Genomic DNA, 17807 nt, shown 5'->3' on the forward strand with positions numbered 1-17807 from the left:
TTCCATTTAAATTAAACAAGTTATTGCCGTTTAAAGCTAGAAATTATTTAAAATAAATTTTTAGACACTCTGTATAAGGTAGTATTATTTTTATTATTGCAACATTATACCTGATCAATAAATAAACTTCAGTAAATATTTAATATTAAAAACTTTGATCCCTTGGAGAAATGAAGCCTTAAAATTTTTACTGCAATTTCACAAAATTGAAAATATTTCAAAAACGGTCAGGTTTAAGGGTGATAAACCTTAATCATTTTTACCTTTATTTTAATCATAGAAACTAAAAATGTAATAATATACAAGGTGTTCCATTTAAAAAAATACAACTTTGATATTTTTTATTTATGTGGGACACTCTGTAGCTTGTAAAAATATTTTTAAATTGTAGCTCTAATAGTCCTTCAACGAACCCAAAACTTACAATTTGTAAAAATCTAATCGTTCAGCTACAATACTCCGTGTCGTATGTGGTGAACAACCCTGTATAAGGGGTGAGCTACTTTTAAAAAACACCCCGTATATGTTATTTTCCACGCTCCTCAAATCAAGCAAATCAAGAGCAAAAATAAAATCAGCTAACTAAACTAAAATTAACAAAAACTATGTATAAAAAATAAATAGGATAATTCTTATGTGCGAGCATTATGTACTTGCTACCGTCATAATTTTTTCCGTCTAAAATAAGTATATTTGGTCAAGAAGTAAGTTTAAATATCTTAAAAACTAAACTAAAAATTATTGCACGAAGCAAACGAAAAAAAAATTAATGTAAACAATCTAAAGAAATAATTTAATATCTACGAGACCAAATTATTACACCCTGTGAAATATGTTTTTTTCGAAGTTCTACAAAAAAACTGTATAAATAGTAACCTCAGCGATAAAATGTTTGGTATACAGGGTGACCACTGTTCAGAAAACGTTTTATATGTGATTTCATGTTTGATATTTTCAGTCCGTTTTTTATATCATTTGCGCTTATCTATTTTTTATTAGTACACAGGGCGATTCAAACTATATATCACGCTTAAATTGTATTTTTTTCTAGTTCTGTACATTTAAAACACCTTTAAAATTCTAAAACTCCGAATTATTGTTGCTTTTTTAGTTGAAATATTTTATAATACTGTCCTCTTCCAAACTATCATCTATAGACTGGAATTTCTCACATTTTTTATTTTTGACCACCCTGTATATACCAATCAAATGTATGTAATATACCAAACCTAACCAAACAATATATTGTATTTAGTATCATACTAAACACTTATAAATTACTGTATTTTAAGAATTCTTGGTATTAATTACGATAATTTTAGAATACAAATATTATGCCAATCACCCCGTATATTAAGAAAATTATTTTAAAAGCTGCGCTACCCTTGCAAGCATATTTTGTAAAAATTATAGGTTAAAATGTGAAACTTCGGAAAATTCGATATTTCTTTTCGGAATAGTGAGTCACCCCGTATACTGTTTATATGTGCTTATTTCAATAAATAAGTTACGATTATGTATAAACAGTGTGCATTAAAAAAATATATAATATTTATATATCGAGAAATATTGGAAATCTTTTCTTTAGATCAATCTTAATTTTAATAACAACAGTAAGAACTGAACTCTCTTGTTTATTTAAAATAAAACATTATTATTTATTTGGTATTTCCTTTGTTAGTGTTAATATCAATCATTTTTAACCTAATATTTACAATTAAAAAACACCGTCACGCAAGAATCTGTGTTAAATTAAAACAACCTCAATAAAAAATAATTTTAAAAAGTTCGATTAAAATTAAACTAGATATAGAAAAATATGTTTTAAAAAATTAGTATATGTTAGTAAAAAATATTTGCTAGTTTAACAACTACCCTGTATATAATAAGTATAATCTGTCCAGTCAGAGAATGACAGACGACTGTTACCTGTCATGTATCACTGTTATGTATTGTTTCGCTGGGCAAACTACATTATATGAAATTTTTGCACTGTAATTCTGATTGAATAAAAAAAGAGATCAATTCTTAGCCTTGTTTTGATTTTGCTAAAGTGTCGTATAGTTATTTTTTTTGGAAATTCTTAAATGTAGTTCTGTAATAATAATTGTTTATTGTCATAGATTTTTTTATTTACCTCATTTAGCCCAAAGTTCTTTCTTATAGAAAATGAAGCCCATTTTACCTGAAAATGATTACCTGACAGTAGTGAAGATTCATTTTGGCAAACATTGCGGATTGATACATGGTTGCCAAATCAGCTAGTAAATTATCCAATCCATTATCCCTTTTTTGTGGAGGGACTCAAAAAAGTAGTGATTTGGCTGTCTATAATGATAGCTTTAGCAATTTTGTGTCAAATTTGTGTCAAATAGTACCAAAAATAAAATTACTACTAGAAATGGTCACTTTTTGATAAAAAAAAAAGAATGCAAAAACAATATCTAAAGATCGTGTGTCATGGTATGCTTGCGACAGTGTTTCTAGTGGTTTACTTATCCACGTAAGTATAATATATCTAGGGTTGTAAAATATGTCAATACTGGCTTCATTCAGAACGTCGCAATTAGTAGAATAAATTAGTGGTTTCAATTAACGTAGAAGTTTGTTCCTTTAATATCAATGTAAGCATTCCGAACGTCAAAATTAGTGGTAGACATCTTCAATTAGTAGAAAAAGTTATCAAATTTTTAACTTTTCCACTAATTATACTTCAAAATCTGCGAGAAATGTAATTTTGGCCTGTGACTATCTTCAGTCAAGAGAAATTGTGGTTAGGAATCAAAAGTTTATTGTTTTAAAAGCTAAATATTTGATTTTCTCTATGGATACAACTGACTAACGCAAGCTGTTGCTAGGAGATTCTATTAATTTTAATTGTTTTTTTTTAATATTATGAATGATTGTAAACTAAAAAGTATAAAGTGTAATTGGAACCACTAATTTATTCCACTAATTGCAAAATTCTGAATGAAGCTTTAGTTATTGGAAATATAAAAGTAATTGCGCATAAGCTTTATTTGGTAGCGCATAAGCCCATTTGTCGCAAAATTCTTGACAAATCCTGTATAACTACCCAAACAGAGGTACAAATATACCTCTCCTGTCATCAATTCCAAACATCTACTTAACTAACGACACTCTAGCAAAATACCTTCCTCCCTGCATTCCAATCCAAAACAAACGATTGAATCCTAACAAAAAAAGAATAAAACTAAAAAAGGCCCAGGTCCTCCCTACATAACCCCACTATTTATCGCTGCTCCTTCGCAGTCAGCTTATCGATGAGCTCCTGCAACGGTGCCAGTTCTCTTCGTTCGATCAGGCTGAACTCCTGCACAAAGAAGATAAAGTGCTTGAATGAGGTGTTGAGGTGGGCTTCCTCGCCGAGTTGTACCACCTCGCTGAAGTGCTGGTGGTAGATGTGGGCGTAAACGCGGAACAGGCGCTTCAGGATGGTCTTGGCGATGGACTGGAAGTTTTTGGGGAAGGGTACGCCTGGAAGAGACAAGATGGAATTAGTAGGGGCAAAGATTATTATTTCAGATTTTTCAGTAAGACGGAGAAACTAAATTAAACAAGGATGCATTCGGTCCCTTTAAATCACCGATTTAAAAAGCCACACAAGCCCCAACACAACAGCTGTGCGATCGTGCGACCGGATAAATAAAATTATGCGACGAATATCCTTTTTTTTGTAGTTCAAATCGAAAAAAACAAGAAATGCGAAAAAGAAATTTACTAGAAAATATTTTTTACTTTTTGACGGCATAGCTTTGCTTTTGTTGGGCCTGTGTCGGTATTAGTCATTATTTTCTCCTTGTCTATAGTAGTGATGGGAAAAACTGATTAATTACTCGAGTTTCAAGCGATTGCAATAACCGAGTGATCGCTCGAGCGAAATATTACTCGTATTTAAAAATACGGTTTTTCACCCGTCACGCGTCGCTTGTTGTAAGTACTCGTCAACGCCAAGCGCCAAGCAGTAAGTTGCGCGCGCAGTAATGAATGGCAAGTAGCAAGCGGCGAGCGATTCGCTTGATGGCTTGATTTAGTCTATTTCAAAGCATTGTCGATGTAGGTCGTAAAATTTTGTCCCTCAAATACGCAACGAATAAATATATATACGGCGTCGTATAAATTTGCTATCTGCAATGTATGTAGAAAATTCGCTCGGCTTTTTATCGAGTATGTCACATTAAAATCGGATTTCAATTTATTTCATTCCAGGATCGCTTGCGTTCGTCCTTGGTATTCGCCACTTGCATCGCTCATAATCGAGCGATGTCGATTATTTCAATAATCGAGTACTCGAGCGAATTTTCGCTCGAGTTATCCCATCAATAATCAATAGCTAGCCTACTTTATTCGTCAACCAATCTTACTTTTATACTTTTTAAACTAATACCTGTTTTGTCGCTTGATGTTTACGCTTTTTTAAGAACTTAAAATATGACAAAAATCTAAAAAAATGCATTCCCAATTTTAATTAGGAATACATTTTTTACAAACGGCAACAATGCATTCGAGAAAAAAAAGGAAGTCTGACAACGCCTTTACTCCTGTTAAAGGTCCGAGGCAGTCCGAGGTCACGGCGGCATTTACCAGCAAGGTGAAATAAGTCAAATAAGAGCCACATCTGAAATAATAATCTGTGGTAGGGCACTATTTAGTAATCTCTTATTTTACAAATTGTTATTTATAAATATCAGTTAGTGCATGTCATCTGTGTCTGATTATGTCTGATTATAATCAAGCATTACAGAGATGATTTGCTTTAGGAATAAATGGAATAACAGCCACTACCCATACCAAACAGTACATATTTTACGTAAAAAGTCACGAAAATATATACAGGTACAGACGAAAAGTTATTACTCTTCAAAACAGTTAAAACACGTGTAGGTGGCGTCCCCTAGAAATAAGAGTCATATTGACATCAAAATCAGATTTCTCATTATTTCAAAAAACTCCTAGACACGAATTTTCATCCAAATATTGAAGTTACTTCAGAAATTATTTGGAAAAGAACGAAATAAAAAAGAAACTTCTACACCCTGTATCTCCGAAACTAAGCATTTTAGGCCATACATTTATACGAACTTTTTTACTTATTTTTATCTGCAGAATAAGCTGCCGAAGTTTCCGGAATACAGTTCTGACCACCCTGTATAAAGAAAAATACAAATTGATCTTAAGCAAAAAGTATATTTTCAATTTTCACACATAATCATGAAATCAAATATTTTTAGACCTAATATTACTGCTTATAGGACTATATTAAAAAAATAAAGTGTAGAACTTTTTACCGAAAGAAGGTAAATATGAAAATTAATTAACACTATTCTGTGTTGAAACAACCCAATTTAAGTCAGCTTATTAAACAATGTATAGGTATTTTTGTAGACGTAAAATTCTGATTAGTAAGGCATTAAAGCGTATCGACCATAGACTTAAAATAAAATATAGACTACACTATTTACATCTCAACGCGGACAAACAACCTTTTTTGTACACATGTTTACTTCTGGGTACAGTCGACCTAACCTTCCTCATCCAGCCTATGTTGTCACGTCTTTAATATTATCAATATTTTTTTTCTTGTTATACACATATATTGAGATATTAATACTACAGTTTAATAAAGTAGGTTTTAATATTCCATAGATGTATTAAATAGTCCTTATACTACTAAATTATAAGTCGGATACTGTTTAATAAGGATAAGTTCTTTACAATATGACAACACCGATTAGAGGCGAGGGAGCCTATTCATTCATTTATTACCTTGTAGTACGTGTCGCACGTGTGCGGTAAAGCTTTGTTGCCGCTATCTCCCCGGCTGTATTAACGCATTTTCTTAGCTTGTAGTCCTTAAGTGTTTATTTTATTGACTTTTCTGTTCAAAAACTATAAAATATGGTTCGCCAGTGCCAAATTTGCAAGAAATTTGACTTAAATAATCCATTTAAGTCTTGAAACGACTTTTTGACCGGTAGGCAACTCTCAATTTACCCATTGGCAGTCAGTGGCGTTGTTGTAGAAAGGCGCTTATTTAGATAATATTTTAGTAAAATGTAAAATCTGAATTTTTTTCTTTTACGTTACATTATTTACTTACTTACATTGTAACAAAATCATAATTATAACCCTGTTAATAATTAATAATGTTTTTATTAAAATATATTCCGGTTTATTCTAAAATTATCTTCAGAATCTAAAATAACATACAAGAATTTTTAAAATGATATTACATTATGAAACAATATTTTTAATATACCGGGTCGTCTCAAAAGTGGCTCAACCCTATAACTTTTTTATTTTTCAGATAAAAAACAGATTTGTATGTTAGTAGGTATATGACATAAATTAGGATTTATTGACGTATTCAATTGTTTTTGGTCTCTTCCTGTTTTACCGAAATGATTACATCTTTTTATTTTTTAAAGGCACCCTCGGTATATTGCTACTTTATTCGATAAAAAATGACACTCTGAATAGAGTGACATATCATATGTCAACTTTTGACATTGTCGCTTAAAAACATATCCTATTTTAAATTTCAATCCAGTTTTTTCAATCCACTAAGTTTTAATCAAGGAGCCTTGGAAAAATAGTTTTGATCGTCTAATAGGTTTCGTGTCTTGTCTAGGCCGGTTAAAAGATGTACAAATCGTATTTTTAATCATACATACGTCAATTTTTCAAATGGAACAAGGGTGACTCATTAGCATATTTGGAAAAAGCATTTTTATGAATATATTGATACCACACACTTGGTATTTCGAGTCAAATTGTCGTTATGAACCGCGTGTTACAATTACAATTAAACCATATGCGAAAATGTCAAAAGTTGACATATGATATGTCATTCTATTCAGAGTGTCATTTTCTATCGAATAAAAAATTAAAAGTTATAGTCATTTCCGGTTAAAAAGGAAGTGACCAAAAACAATTGAATGCGTCAATCAATCCTAATTTATTTCATATACTAACATACTAAATCTTGTTTTTTATTTGAAAATATATAAAAATTATGGGGGATGAGCCACTTTTGAGACGCTACACCGGTATAATAAAGACAATACCGAGTTAAATAAATGTAGTTTTTATTTTATCCACTTCCTATCACCTTCCTTGCTTTAATGGAACAGATATTATGTTTTCTCTAATTTACATAATAAGACATCCTTAGCCAGAAAAAAATTACAACAATCATATTTTTTTTTCTCCCTGTCGCCGATTCTATTATATCTGTGGAATAGATCCTGTTTTGATTAATATTAGGGGTTGTAAATGTTTGACTAAAATTAATAATTTATTATTAATTTCAAAAATTACCTAATTTCGATTATAAAATTTCTTCTATAACATGTATTTTATTATTTTTATCCTTTTTTGACTCTAAATTGTTTTTTCTAAACTTTTATTTAAAAAACCTGTCCTAAATCTTAATAAAATATAAAAAAGTTTAAATACGATATATTTTTAATTTAATTATAGCTTCATTAAAATAAAAAAAATACGCGGCTATGATACGGAGAGTTCAGGTGTACTTGAGGAAACGAAAGACAGTGTTGTGTTTCTCGGCAGAGTCGTCAGGGAACGACCGTTACGACAGAGACAACCTATCTATCGCTCGTGTCGCACTCGTTATAACCTAAAACAATAACACAACAATAACAAGACAGTGTCTGACCGCATGTTCCAGCTATTTATGAATGAGATGCTCAGTCTATATTTTATTTTAAGTCTATGGTATCGACCGACCGATGAAAATCACGAAAGTGGAAAGAGAATTATGTTTTAATTGGTAGCTTTTGTAGGATATTGTCTCTATTTCATAACAGCAGAACCAAGAATAGAAATAAAAATAATTCGATGAGTCAGAGACGAGAAAATTTATAAAGAAAAAACAACAAGTAATAAAAGAACCGGAAATAATGTACAATCCCTTTTACTAAATATAGATTAACAGTGTGCTAAGTCATGTTCGAAACATTAACCAATAAATACAGGGTGTTCCACAGAAACCTGTATAGGGTGTCCCAAATTCGAGCTTCTGCCTGAACAGGCTTTATAATAAATTATTCAGGTATTGATTACAACAAGAATATTTTGAGAAAAAAAACAGTTAAAATACAAGCCGATGATTTAGAAAATAATATCCAGCATCTATACTAATATATGAAATTCTTAAGTGACTGACTAAATGGTGGGTTCATACAGCCAAATAAAATAAAATAAGAATAAAATAAAATAAGAAATAAGGAATTCTTATTTGTGTGCGTTCATACAGTCAAATAAAATAAAATAAGAAATATATATTTGCTCATGCGCAGTATGATGAGGCTGGATAAAAGTTAACTTTTACGATTGTTTATAGTAATTTTACTATTTATAGTATATTTATTTATTCGTTGCCTACTATATTATACATTTTACTTATGTGAAATTATAAAATAAATTAAATCCAAACTGAAAATATTTGTAGGTTAGAATTAAGCGTGCGCAAAGCCGTTTTCACATAAAATAAAACAAGAAGTTAAAAGATAAAGACTTCTTATTTTATTTGTTATTTTATTTGGCTATCCCATATAACCAACTTTCTTATTTTATTTTATTTTATTCTTATTTTATTTTATTTGGCTGTATGAACCCACCAATACTGATTAACCACGATCCTGCTCAAACCACTCAACGTAAGAAGCTCAATTTTGGCATACAGGTTGATTCTAGGGTGTAGAGGTTCGATAAGAAGGGATTTTTTGAAATTCCAGTTCCAAGGGGGTGAAACCACCCCCCAAATATTACAATATGTTTTATTTAAAAAATGGTCAAGTTTCCAAAAAAACGCTTAAACCCGTATATTTTATTTTGTTGTTTTACATATTTTAAGATTTTTTTATAAATTTATACAGGGTGTTTCATAAAATATGACCATTGAGTAATCACGATTCTGCTTAAACTGCTTGACGTTTAAAGCTGATTTTTGGTAAACGGATTGATTGTGGGGTGTAGAGATTCGGTAAGGAGGGGTTTCTCGAATCTCAAATTCCAAGAAGGTAAAAACGACCCTCAAATATTACAATATTTGTTATTTAAAAAATGGTTAGTCTCTCGGGAAAACGCTTGGACAGGCAAAATTTATTTGCTTTTTTTACTTACTTTGAATTTTTTAAAAAAATCATACAGGGTGTTCCAAAAAGTTGGGTAATTTCTTAACCACGATTCTGCTTAAACTGCTTGACGTAAAAAGCTTATTTTTGCAAACGGATTTTTCGAAAGTCAGATTCCAACGACATCAAACTACCCCTCAAATATTACCATATTGTTTTTTCTCATGCTGACATAAATGTGAGAAAATTTTATCCAGTTTGTATGTTAATGGAAATTCTTGCTTTGCTTTATCATCACCATTACAAATGATTAATTCGACGCGAACGAAGTCGCTGGTACACACTAGTCAATAAATTTGGACAAAATATCTCACAGCACAACAATGTAAAGCTTTTTTAGGGGATATAGCAGTTGCTCAGGATCAGTGGCTACAATAATAACTCCTTATTTTTTGTTTAAGTTACATATACATAGTAGTTCAAATGAACAACAGACAGTGTTTTGATATTAAAATTCGAAATTAATTATCTGATTACTAAAATATGAAAAGAATAGATTGTGATACAGGGTGCTAAAAATTCGGGGTACGAGCATTGGTATGTCGGTAACCGTAATAGATACGAAGATGTTTAAATTAGGGCAAAATTGCGCTTTGGGATGTTCACCAAGACGCCATCAAAAAAGTTTTAAAAATTTCAATGATTGCTGAGTTTTTTGGAAAAAACAGATTTTTTTGAAAATCAGTTTTTTTTTCCTGTCGTTACTTTTTGATAAATCAAAAAACTAATTGCTCATTCTCATAGCCACTTTATTAGGGCTATCTGACAGTATTTTTAGATTTTCAAATTAGCTGACAATTTGTGAGATACAATTTATTTAAACTAATTTCAAGTCCGGGTCTGTTTTTTTTAAATGTTTAATCTATTCATCGCTACAATATTGATAAGCTTTCAGACTTAACAATGACGTGGAGTAAGACATTGAATACGGAAAATCAAATGCAATAAAATAATATCTTTAAATTGCTCACCTGGATATTACTTATTTGAATCTTCCAATTGGCTCGATTTTCCTTATTCGATGTTAATTAGCGCTGATCAATATTGTTGCGATGAATATAATCAGATTAAATAATTTAAAAAACCAGAGTCGGACTTGAAATTATTTTAATTAATAATTATACTAAGGGCTGGCAAATGTTAGTCTTGGGTCGAGATTTCCGTATGTAAGAAGAGTACAGTGCGTTTATAATGTACTGAACAAAGAGAGGACAGTAAACACGTTGCCAAACGTATGAAATAAACCGAGAAACTGTGCACATCGCTAAGAGACATGGAAGGGAATATAGCAGATTTGTCGCAGTTGACCGGTCGACCCAATCAATACCTCTGTCAGTACTTAAAGTTCTAGGGAAAGGTGTACGTCATGCGTTCAGCTTCACGATTTAATTACGTCTCGTGATACTGGATTTGTTTATTTATTAACGAGTCGTTGTAATTTTCCCTATAGCTTGAATTTTTTTAAGTGCAAACTAGAAACACTTGCATTTTTGGTAAAAATAAGTGGAATTGAGTGGGTGTTCGATAGTGGTCACGCTATTAGAACTCTGAATTCAAAAATCGATATCTCGAAATCTATTAGAAATAATAGTTTGTAGTTTTTTCAAGAACTTTGTTAATATTTCTGCTGTATTTTCTTTGTAGACAGTATGTGAAAAGCTTTATCAATAAAAAAATTACACGATTGCTGAAAATTGCTATGCTCTAAAAGTAAATGGATGGATTGTTTACAATTTTTGAATGGAAAAATCAACCTTATCGAATTTTTCTTATGTAAACATATTGTAAAATATCCGATCTTGAAAATAAAAAAAAAAGTTTCAATATCTAAAGTGGTTCTTGAGTTATGGCCTGTTATGTGTTAAAAGTTGAGTTTTTAAATTATCGCGATTACTGACGTTTTCTCGTTATAAAGAATGACACCCTAACGATATCCTTATAATTCTATTTCAGATGCTCAGAAACATTACAAACCTAATGATTTTATCTAGTTATCTCTTGAAAAAAAGTCTTTTAAAAATAAGCGGTTTGCGATCGTCATTTTACTTTACTTGATAGGGAAAGGCGTATCGGCAACGCCGCAACAGCACACCGCGGTCGGTCGCATTTCTCTCACTCCGACTTAATAAGATCCCAATGCGATTTACTTCTACACATGTAAATGCCGACCCAAAAGTAACAGTTGCCAGCACGGTATAGTTTTGTTGTTGTTAAGATACCCAAAACAAAAAAATGTATAAAGTGTAGGATATCATTGTACTCAGGAGACCGGTCTTTCAAAACCTGAAATAAAACATGCAAGTGCGTATTTAAAAAAATTAAGTTGGCATCTGTATCTCACAAATTATCAGCTAATTAAAATTTTATTTAAAAATTTTATTTAATTTAAAAATCTTAAAATACTCTCAAATAGCCCTAATAAAGTGGTCATGAAAATGTGCAATTAGTTTTTGGATTTTCTAGAAAGTAACGACAGGAAAAAATAAATTGATTTTCAAAGAAATCCGTTTTTTCCAAACCAAACTCAGAAACCCTTGAAATTTTTTAAGCTTTTTTGATGGCATCTTGGTGAACATCTCAAAGCGCAACTTTGCCCCAATATAACCATGTTCGTATCTATTACAGTTACCGAGATGCCAATGCTCGTACCCCGAATTTGTAGCACCCTGTATAATTATTATGTAATAAAACAACATATCAATTCAAATTACTGACACAACTGTCATTGTAATGGATCCTCTGATTGTAAAGACTGTATATGAATATTATTATACTGTATATGAAGATTTTGTCCATAACTACAATACAATCGAAAAAAAAAACGGCGTCAGGGATGGCTTCGAAATGAAGACCTGTCATGAAGATCACTGTCATTTTATATGTAAAATGATATGGGGAATGTCAATAATACTATATTTTTGAAGTGAACTTACCTATTTTAGAAGGGAACAACGTTTCGTCATCTAACTGATCCTGCACCCACGTCATCAAATAATCAATGTATTTTGGTGCGGAACACTTTATTGGTTTCTTAACTGTATGCCCATCGGCCCAGTGGTACTCGTATTTCGGACCAGCGGACATGATGGGACAGCTTTCTTCCGTGCAAAACTCCGTTATGGTACCGTACAACATGTTGATTTGGTTGAAAAAATCCACAGCTGAAAATTAAAAAAAATATGTTGAATGAATTCAAAAATAAATATTATTAAAAATGTTTAGTTGCTACAAATACAACATTGCTAAAGTTGTTTCAACTAAACTCTACAAAAATTTTAGACCTCCTCTAGATTTTATTATTTCCATGAGATTATTCCTATTTAATAGTCTATTACCATAGTTTAAGGAAAAGAGTAGTTGCACTCTCGCAAATATTTTCTGCCAGTTTTTGCAATCTGTCGATGGCCGCCAAAACTGAGTAGGTTCTTAGTTTAGAAGTATTTTTGATTTAAAATGTAAAATATGGATATTTTTTAGTTGTTGGGTGCGTTCTCTTAAAAATTCTTTTTATTTAATTCAAAAGTGAAAATCGAAAAACAGGCAGCGCCGTCTATCTGGGGCAACCCAAACTAATGCCATAACTGCGCTCTGTCACAACTTTTTGATTTAGAATGTAAAATATGAATATTTTTTAGTGGTTAGATGTGTTCTCTTAAGAAGATTGTAGCTTACGAAATAATAGCATAAATAATTAATTAATTAATTTTATAATAGCATAATCTCTTATAAATTTAGTGGACTGTATTTTTTATGTTTTTTTTTTATTTTATTTATTTTTTATTATAAGTGGTCGTAATATAATAATATTCAAGTTATTATAGACAAAATATTGCGTTTATATTTGAGGGAAGAAAAGTGCCACACCTAGCTTTAAATCACCGTAAATATACAGAGTGGCCCATTAGTGCGAGGAAGTCCAATATCGTCGTCGTTGTCGAAGATGTGAAAAAAGTTTTACTCATATGTTTCAAGATTTATAAAGAGGCGTATCCTAAAATATTTCGTTATATACAGGGTGTCACAAAAAAGTTACGGTAAAGTTAATTTTATTTTTTTTTTAATTATTTTACCTCATTCTATATACATTATTCTATATAGGGTATTTTTTATGGCGACACGAAAATCGGAATATTTAAAATGGTATATCTCAATTTTTTTTAAATGCAACATTCTGTATATTATTTTTCTGTCAGATGCAGAATTAAAAAGTGAACATTTTTTTATTTAAAGTGTTTCTATATTTTTAACGGTTTCGCAGATATTCGCAGTATTATATTACATATGGCTCTTTCAACAGTAAATTTTTATCAAAGCCACCTAATATGATCTTTGTCTAATATTCTATCGTTGAAAATCCCATATGTAATGAAATACAGAAAATATTTGCAAAACGGCTAAAAATTTAAGAACACTTTAAATACAAAAAATGTTCACCTTTTAATTCTACATCTGAAAGAAAAATAATATACAAGGTGTTGCATTTAAAAAAAACGAGATACAACATTTTAAATATTACGATTTTGGTGATGCCATAAAAAATACCCTGTATACGATAAATTTTTCTACAAGAATCCTGGTATCCTTCAAGTTTAAGAAAACATAGCTAAGTATTAATAAAGTTATATTCACTCTAGTTTTTTACCACTTTTCGTATATAATGTTTTTAACCAAAGTTTTAGTAAATAAGAAATAGAATGGCAACACCGCAGTGTGCTTTAAATAAAGATAGTGTACTGTATGCAGAATTTTATGCCGAATCCAGTTATCTACAGAAAATTAAACTTATTTTAAATTTAAAAAAAAGTTGTAGAAAATCTATGAAATAGACAATAATATAAAAATATATCATTATATATTTTTCCGCATTTCTTCCCATCATCAGAAGATTTTCAGATACAGAAGAATTGTTACCTACACGAAATGTGAAAATATTCTGTTTTCAAGCAAGTTTTTACTCGATGATCATTTTTTTTTATTTTATTTTATTGTGAACTCATATTTTCCTAAATACATATCTGTGAAACTATGGCGAGTGCCACGACTATACTTTGCCTAGTTAATAGACCACAACTATACAGCTACGTCAGTGGTCACGGGAGGCGAGAACAAGGGCATATAAAGTGGCAGAAAAAGAACAAAGGATTTGACAAGGAGTAAAGCTACTAGTTTCCTTATACTATGCTATTACGCTGTACATTCGGGTCGCTCTCGGGGGTGGGGTAAAGCGGGTGTGTGGCCGAAGGAAATCTATATTATAATTCAGAAATCTGCCTAAGGCTTAGCCCGATCCTGTCGTGTTAAGCCACACCCAAAATTCCAAACACGCGTGCTTTGATTAAGGCTTGATTAAGGTTTGCAGAGCTTCAGCATTTGCCATAAATTAGCAAGCAATTTGTTACAAAACCATAAAAATTATATCAGTGTAATCACAAAAATTAAATCTATTTCCGTATTATAACGGAATTTTAAATTATGTCTTTATTTTCGAGAAAATTTAGTCCAAACATAAGGAATATTTTGTTGATGTTTGACTATCAAAATCTTAAAAATAAAAAAGTTGTCTAAAAATGTGCTACAATACGGATATAGTATAATCCTTTATCTTTAATTTTCTTCTTCATTTGTGTAAAAATACCGAGCCAGTTTTACATAAAACGTTAAATGCCGAACGCTTATTTTGCTACTTTTTCGGACTAGTGAAATGGACTTAACAGCTATGGATACTTACTGTTAACAGCTACCCATTCATTCAAGTCTTCTCCTTCGGGTAGCATGACAGCTAACCGTAAATTTCCTGATCCTAAAGTGGCAGCTGCATGTTTCATTAATTCATACTGATGTGTGCCTTCAGGTATATTCTTCTTAGGTTTAAAAGTCTTCGAAGAACGACTTCCACTAGAAAAAAAATAATAAATTAATTTTTACTTGTCTGCTTTTCACTTTCATTTACTTTTTTGGTTTAGACAAAGTTGTTAAGGTACGTCTACACATAACTTTTTACCTGTCAGTTTTGCATGTCAGGTAAAACAGAAAACCATTTATAAGCGATACTAATTGAACTTTTATAGTTACGTAATCGAAGGCGCGATTTTTAAATTCATTGTTACCAACAATGGCCATATTTGGCGCCGGGCTGACTAAATGGAAATTGCCAAGTTTATTTATTTATTTTCTGACATTGCCATTCGTCTTGACACTTTATATATATAAAAAAAAAAGATAAAATACACCAAATTTGGTTATATTTCACAAGGTCGGGAATGTTTTGCTAAGTTGAAGGAATATGAAGGTTTTTTAAGGCTCCTTTGAAGGAATTCGCTCGAAAATCTCTGACAACACTGCTCTAAATGATCTTCCGTCTTAATTCAATTCACGAAAAACGGACTGGTTTTTCGTCCTACTGAACAGGTAAGACTGACAGGTAAAACCTTATGTGTGGACATAGCTTTAAACAAAGTTGGTACTTATTCCCATTAATTAATAGGTACATATTTACCTATTTATTTATTCATGTTTTTACAGTACCCATCATTTTATATAGCTATTAGGTACATTATTTACAATCTATGACATACATACACAATATGATCCTAAACTTTTATGATCAAGCTTGCTTACATTTTAAATAAACAATTTGATATTTTTAGATAAATTATTCACTTTTTTAACCGTCAAAGTCTGCTTGATAGTAAATATGTTTCATTGCATGATTTGAATGCACAATGTTTGATTCTGATATCCAATATGATTTTATTGCAAATATGCAGACCTTTAGGCAAAAGGGTAAGATCAATATCTATATTTGGATACTAAGAATGGCAAATGGCCAAAATAATATGAAAATAAATCAAAACTTTTGTAAAATATCTGGACAACAGTTCATTGCCAAAGATTCATTACATGACACTCTAGGTGTCCAAGAAGATATTACAGAAAGAAAATATCAAAAATTTGCTTTATAAATCAAATAGTAGGTATGTAGGTACTATTAGATATAACAAATTAGTTGCAAAAACCAAAATTTATAGAATTATTTAAGAATAAATGTAGTTGGTAATAGATATTGAGGATTCTGAGTGATCCAGAAAGTATTAACAGCATTAAAACAATGACGTTTCTTTATTATTGAAATAAAACTTAAAATATTGGTAAAATATCGGTGAAATCAATAGATTTGTATTTTATTTTAAGAACCATTACCATCGTCTAAAAATAGAACCCAATTTTTCCAGTTTTTTAAAGACCGTACCTACAAATGAGTCATACTTACAAAAAGAAACTCATTTTTCCAAACGATTCCGATGAAAACACAACAACACTACACTAAAGAAATAAAGCGAATGGTGAAGAAAATGTTACGGAAAAATTTCACAACAAAAACTCGGTTTTTCTTCACAAAATCAATGACCTTTCACTTGGCCACTCAGATGTTCAATTGTTTTGATGTCAGATGGCAAAAAATCGTACGTCAGTTTACTATTTTTATTTATTGCTTAAAAAAGTGTTACAGCTTACAGCTGACATCAAAATATCAAGTGCTTATTTGATTCATAAATTAATCTTCAAAAATTATTGTTTATTATTGAATTTTGAAGCAATTTTATAATAAATTTTACTGTTTTTAAAGAGCACTATACCATGGCCATCATAAATAAAAAGAAGAATTTGACATTGACAAGTTGACATAAATTACGCAGGTCCGTATTTATGCCAAAATCAATCAATGTAGATCTCACTAAAAATATTATGAAATATTAAATTTTTAGTTAATAATCAAATGGCAACAAAAACTGTAGCGACGGCAACGGTCCGGGCAGTTAAACGAAAATTACTACCTACAAGGCAGGCTTTAATATTGGTAAGTTTAAAATTTGTTCTTATGTAAAAGGTTTCTAACCTCAAAGACTGTTTTTCTTTTACCTATTTCTGACTACCTATTTTCAATAATTAAATTTTACAGACCCCCTCAGCAGTTAATCGAATAAAGGAATTATTAAAAGACAAGACTGAATATGTAAGTAAACATAAAAAACATTTTCTTGCTGTCAAAAAATCATCCAAATAAAAACAATTTATTTGTCAACAAACTTGTTTTTCTTTCTAGATTGGTCTCAAAATCGGTGTTAGGCAACGAGGTTGCAATGGATTATCATATACTCTGGATTATGCCACGAAGAAAGGTAAAAATCAACACATTTTTAATCATTTTAATACAACTTTTTATATTATTTTAGAAAATCTTGACGAAGAGGTAACTCAAGATGGTATAAAAGTATTTATCGACAAAAAGGCTCAATTGACGTTACTGGGAACTGAAATGGATTACGTACAAAGCAAGTTAAGTTCAGAATTTGTTTTTAATAATCCGAATATAAAGGGAACTTGTGGATGTGGGGAATCTTTTAGCGTGTGATATAAAGTGTTCAAATATTTAATGAAATTAAGTAGATAATTATACTTAGAAAGCAAGTAGTAAAATATAATACACCAAAGTGAAACTAGGGTACACTTATTATGCTACTGGCATTTAGATAGGAGTTTTAGGAAAAAATTCTCAAGAATAAAAGAATATAAAATGATAAACTCATATATTTAAAATAGATATTATTTAATTTAAAATATAAAAAT

At 30.6% G+C, this 17807-nt stretch overlaps 2 protein-coding genes across 5 annotated transcripts; one reads left to right on the forward strand and one right to left on the reverse strand.

The window, feature by feature from the left end:
• Positions 1 to 2910: 2910 nt before the first annotated feature.
• LOC115882912 (MOB kinase activator-like 1) lies at positions 2911 to 16580 on the reverse strand. The gene is made up of 4 exons (XM_030901175.1): positions 16450 to 16580; positions 14908 to 15074; positions 12113 to 12340; positions 2911 to 3498 (listed from the first exon to the last, which is right to left on the reverse strand). The coding sequence occupies exons 1-4, from the start codon at positions 16461 to 16463 to the stop codon at positions 3254 to 3256; spliced, it is 654 nt and encodes a 217-aa protein (XP_030757035.1). The 5' UTR covers positions 16464 to 16580; the 3' UTR covers positions 2911 to 3253.
• LOC115882913 (iron-sulfur cluster assembly 1 homolog, mitochondrial) lies at positions 15891 to 17796 on the forward strand. Of its 4 annotated transcripts, XM_030901179.1 has the most exons (5): positions 15891 to 15962; positions 16946 to 17037; positions 17140 to 17193; positions 17284 to 17359; positions 17414 to 17787. In XM_030901179.1, exons 1-5 carry the CDS (start codon positions 15902 to 15904, stop codon positions 17590 to 17592), a joined length of 462 nt encoding a protein of 153 aa, XP_030757039.1. In that variant the 5' UTR covers positions 15891 to 15901; the 3' UTR covers positions 17593 to 17787. The 4 variants fall into 4 exon arrangements, with proteins under 4 accessions (XP_030757039.1, XP_030757037.1, XP_030757038.1 ...); XM_030901177.1 differs by having other exon boundaries at positions 17284 to 17796; XM_030901178.1 differs by lacking the exon at positions 15891 to 15962 and adding an exon at positions 16554 to 16642 and having other exon boundaries at positions 17284 to 17795.
• Positions 17797 to 17807: the final 11 nt, after the last annotated feature.

This window comes from Sitophilus oryzae, unplaced genomic scaffold (assembly GCF_002938485.1).
Source record: "Sitophilus oryzae breed Bouriz unplaced genomic scaffold, Soryzae_2.0 scaffold_179_pilon_pilon, whole genome shotgun sequence".
Lineage (NCBI taxonomy): Eukaryota > Metazoa > Arthropoda > Insecta > Coleoptera > Curculionidae > Sitophilus > Sitophilus oryzae.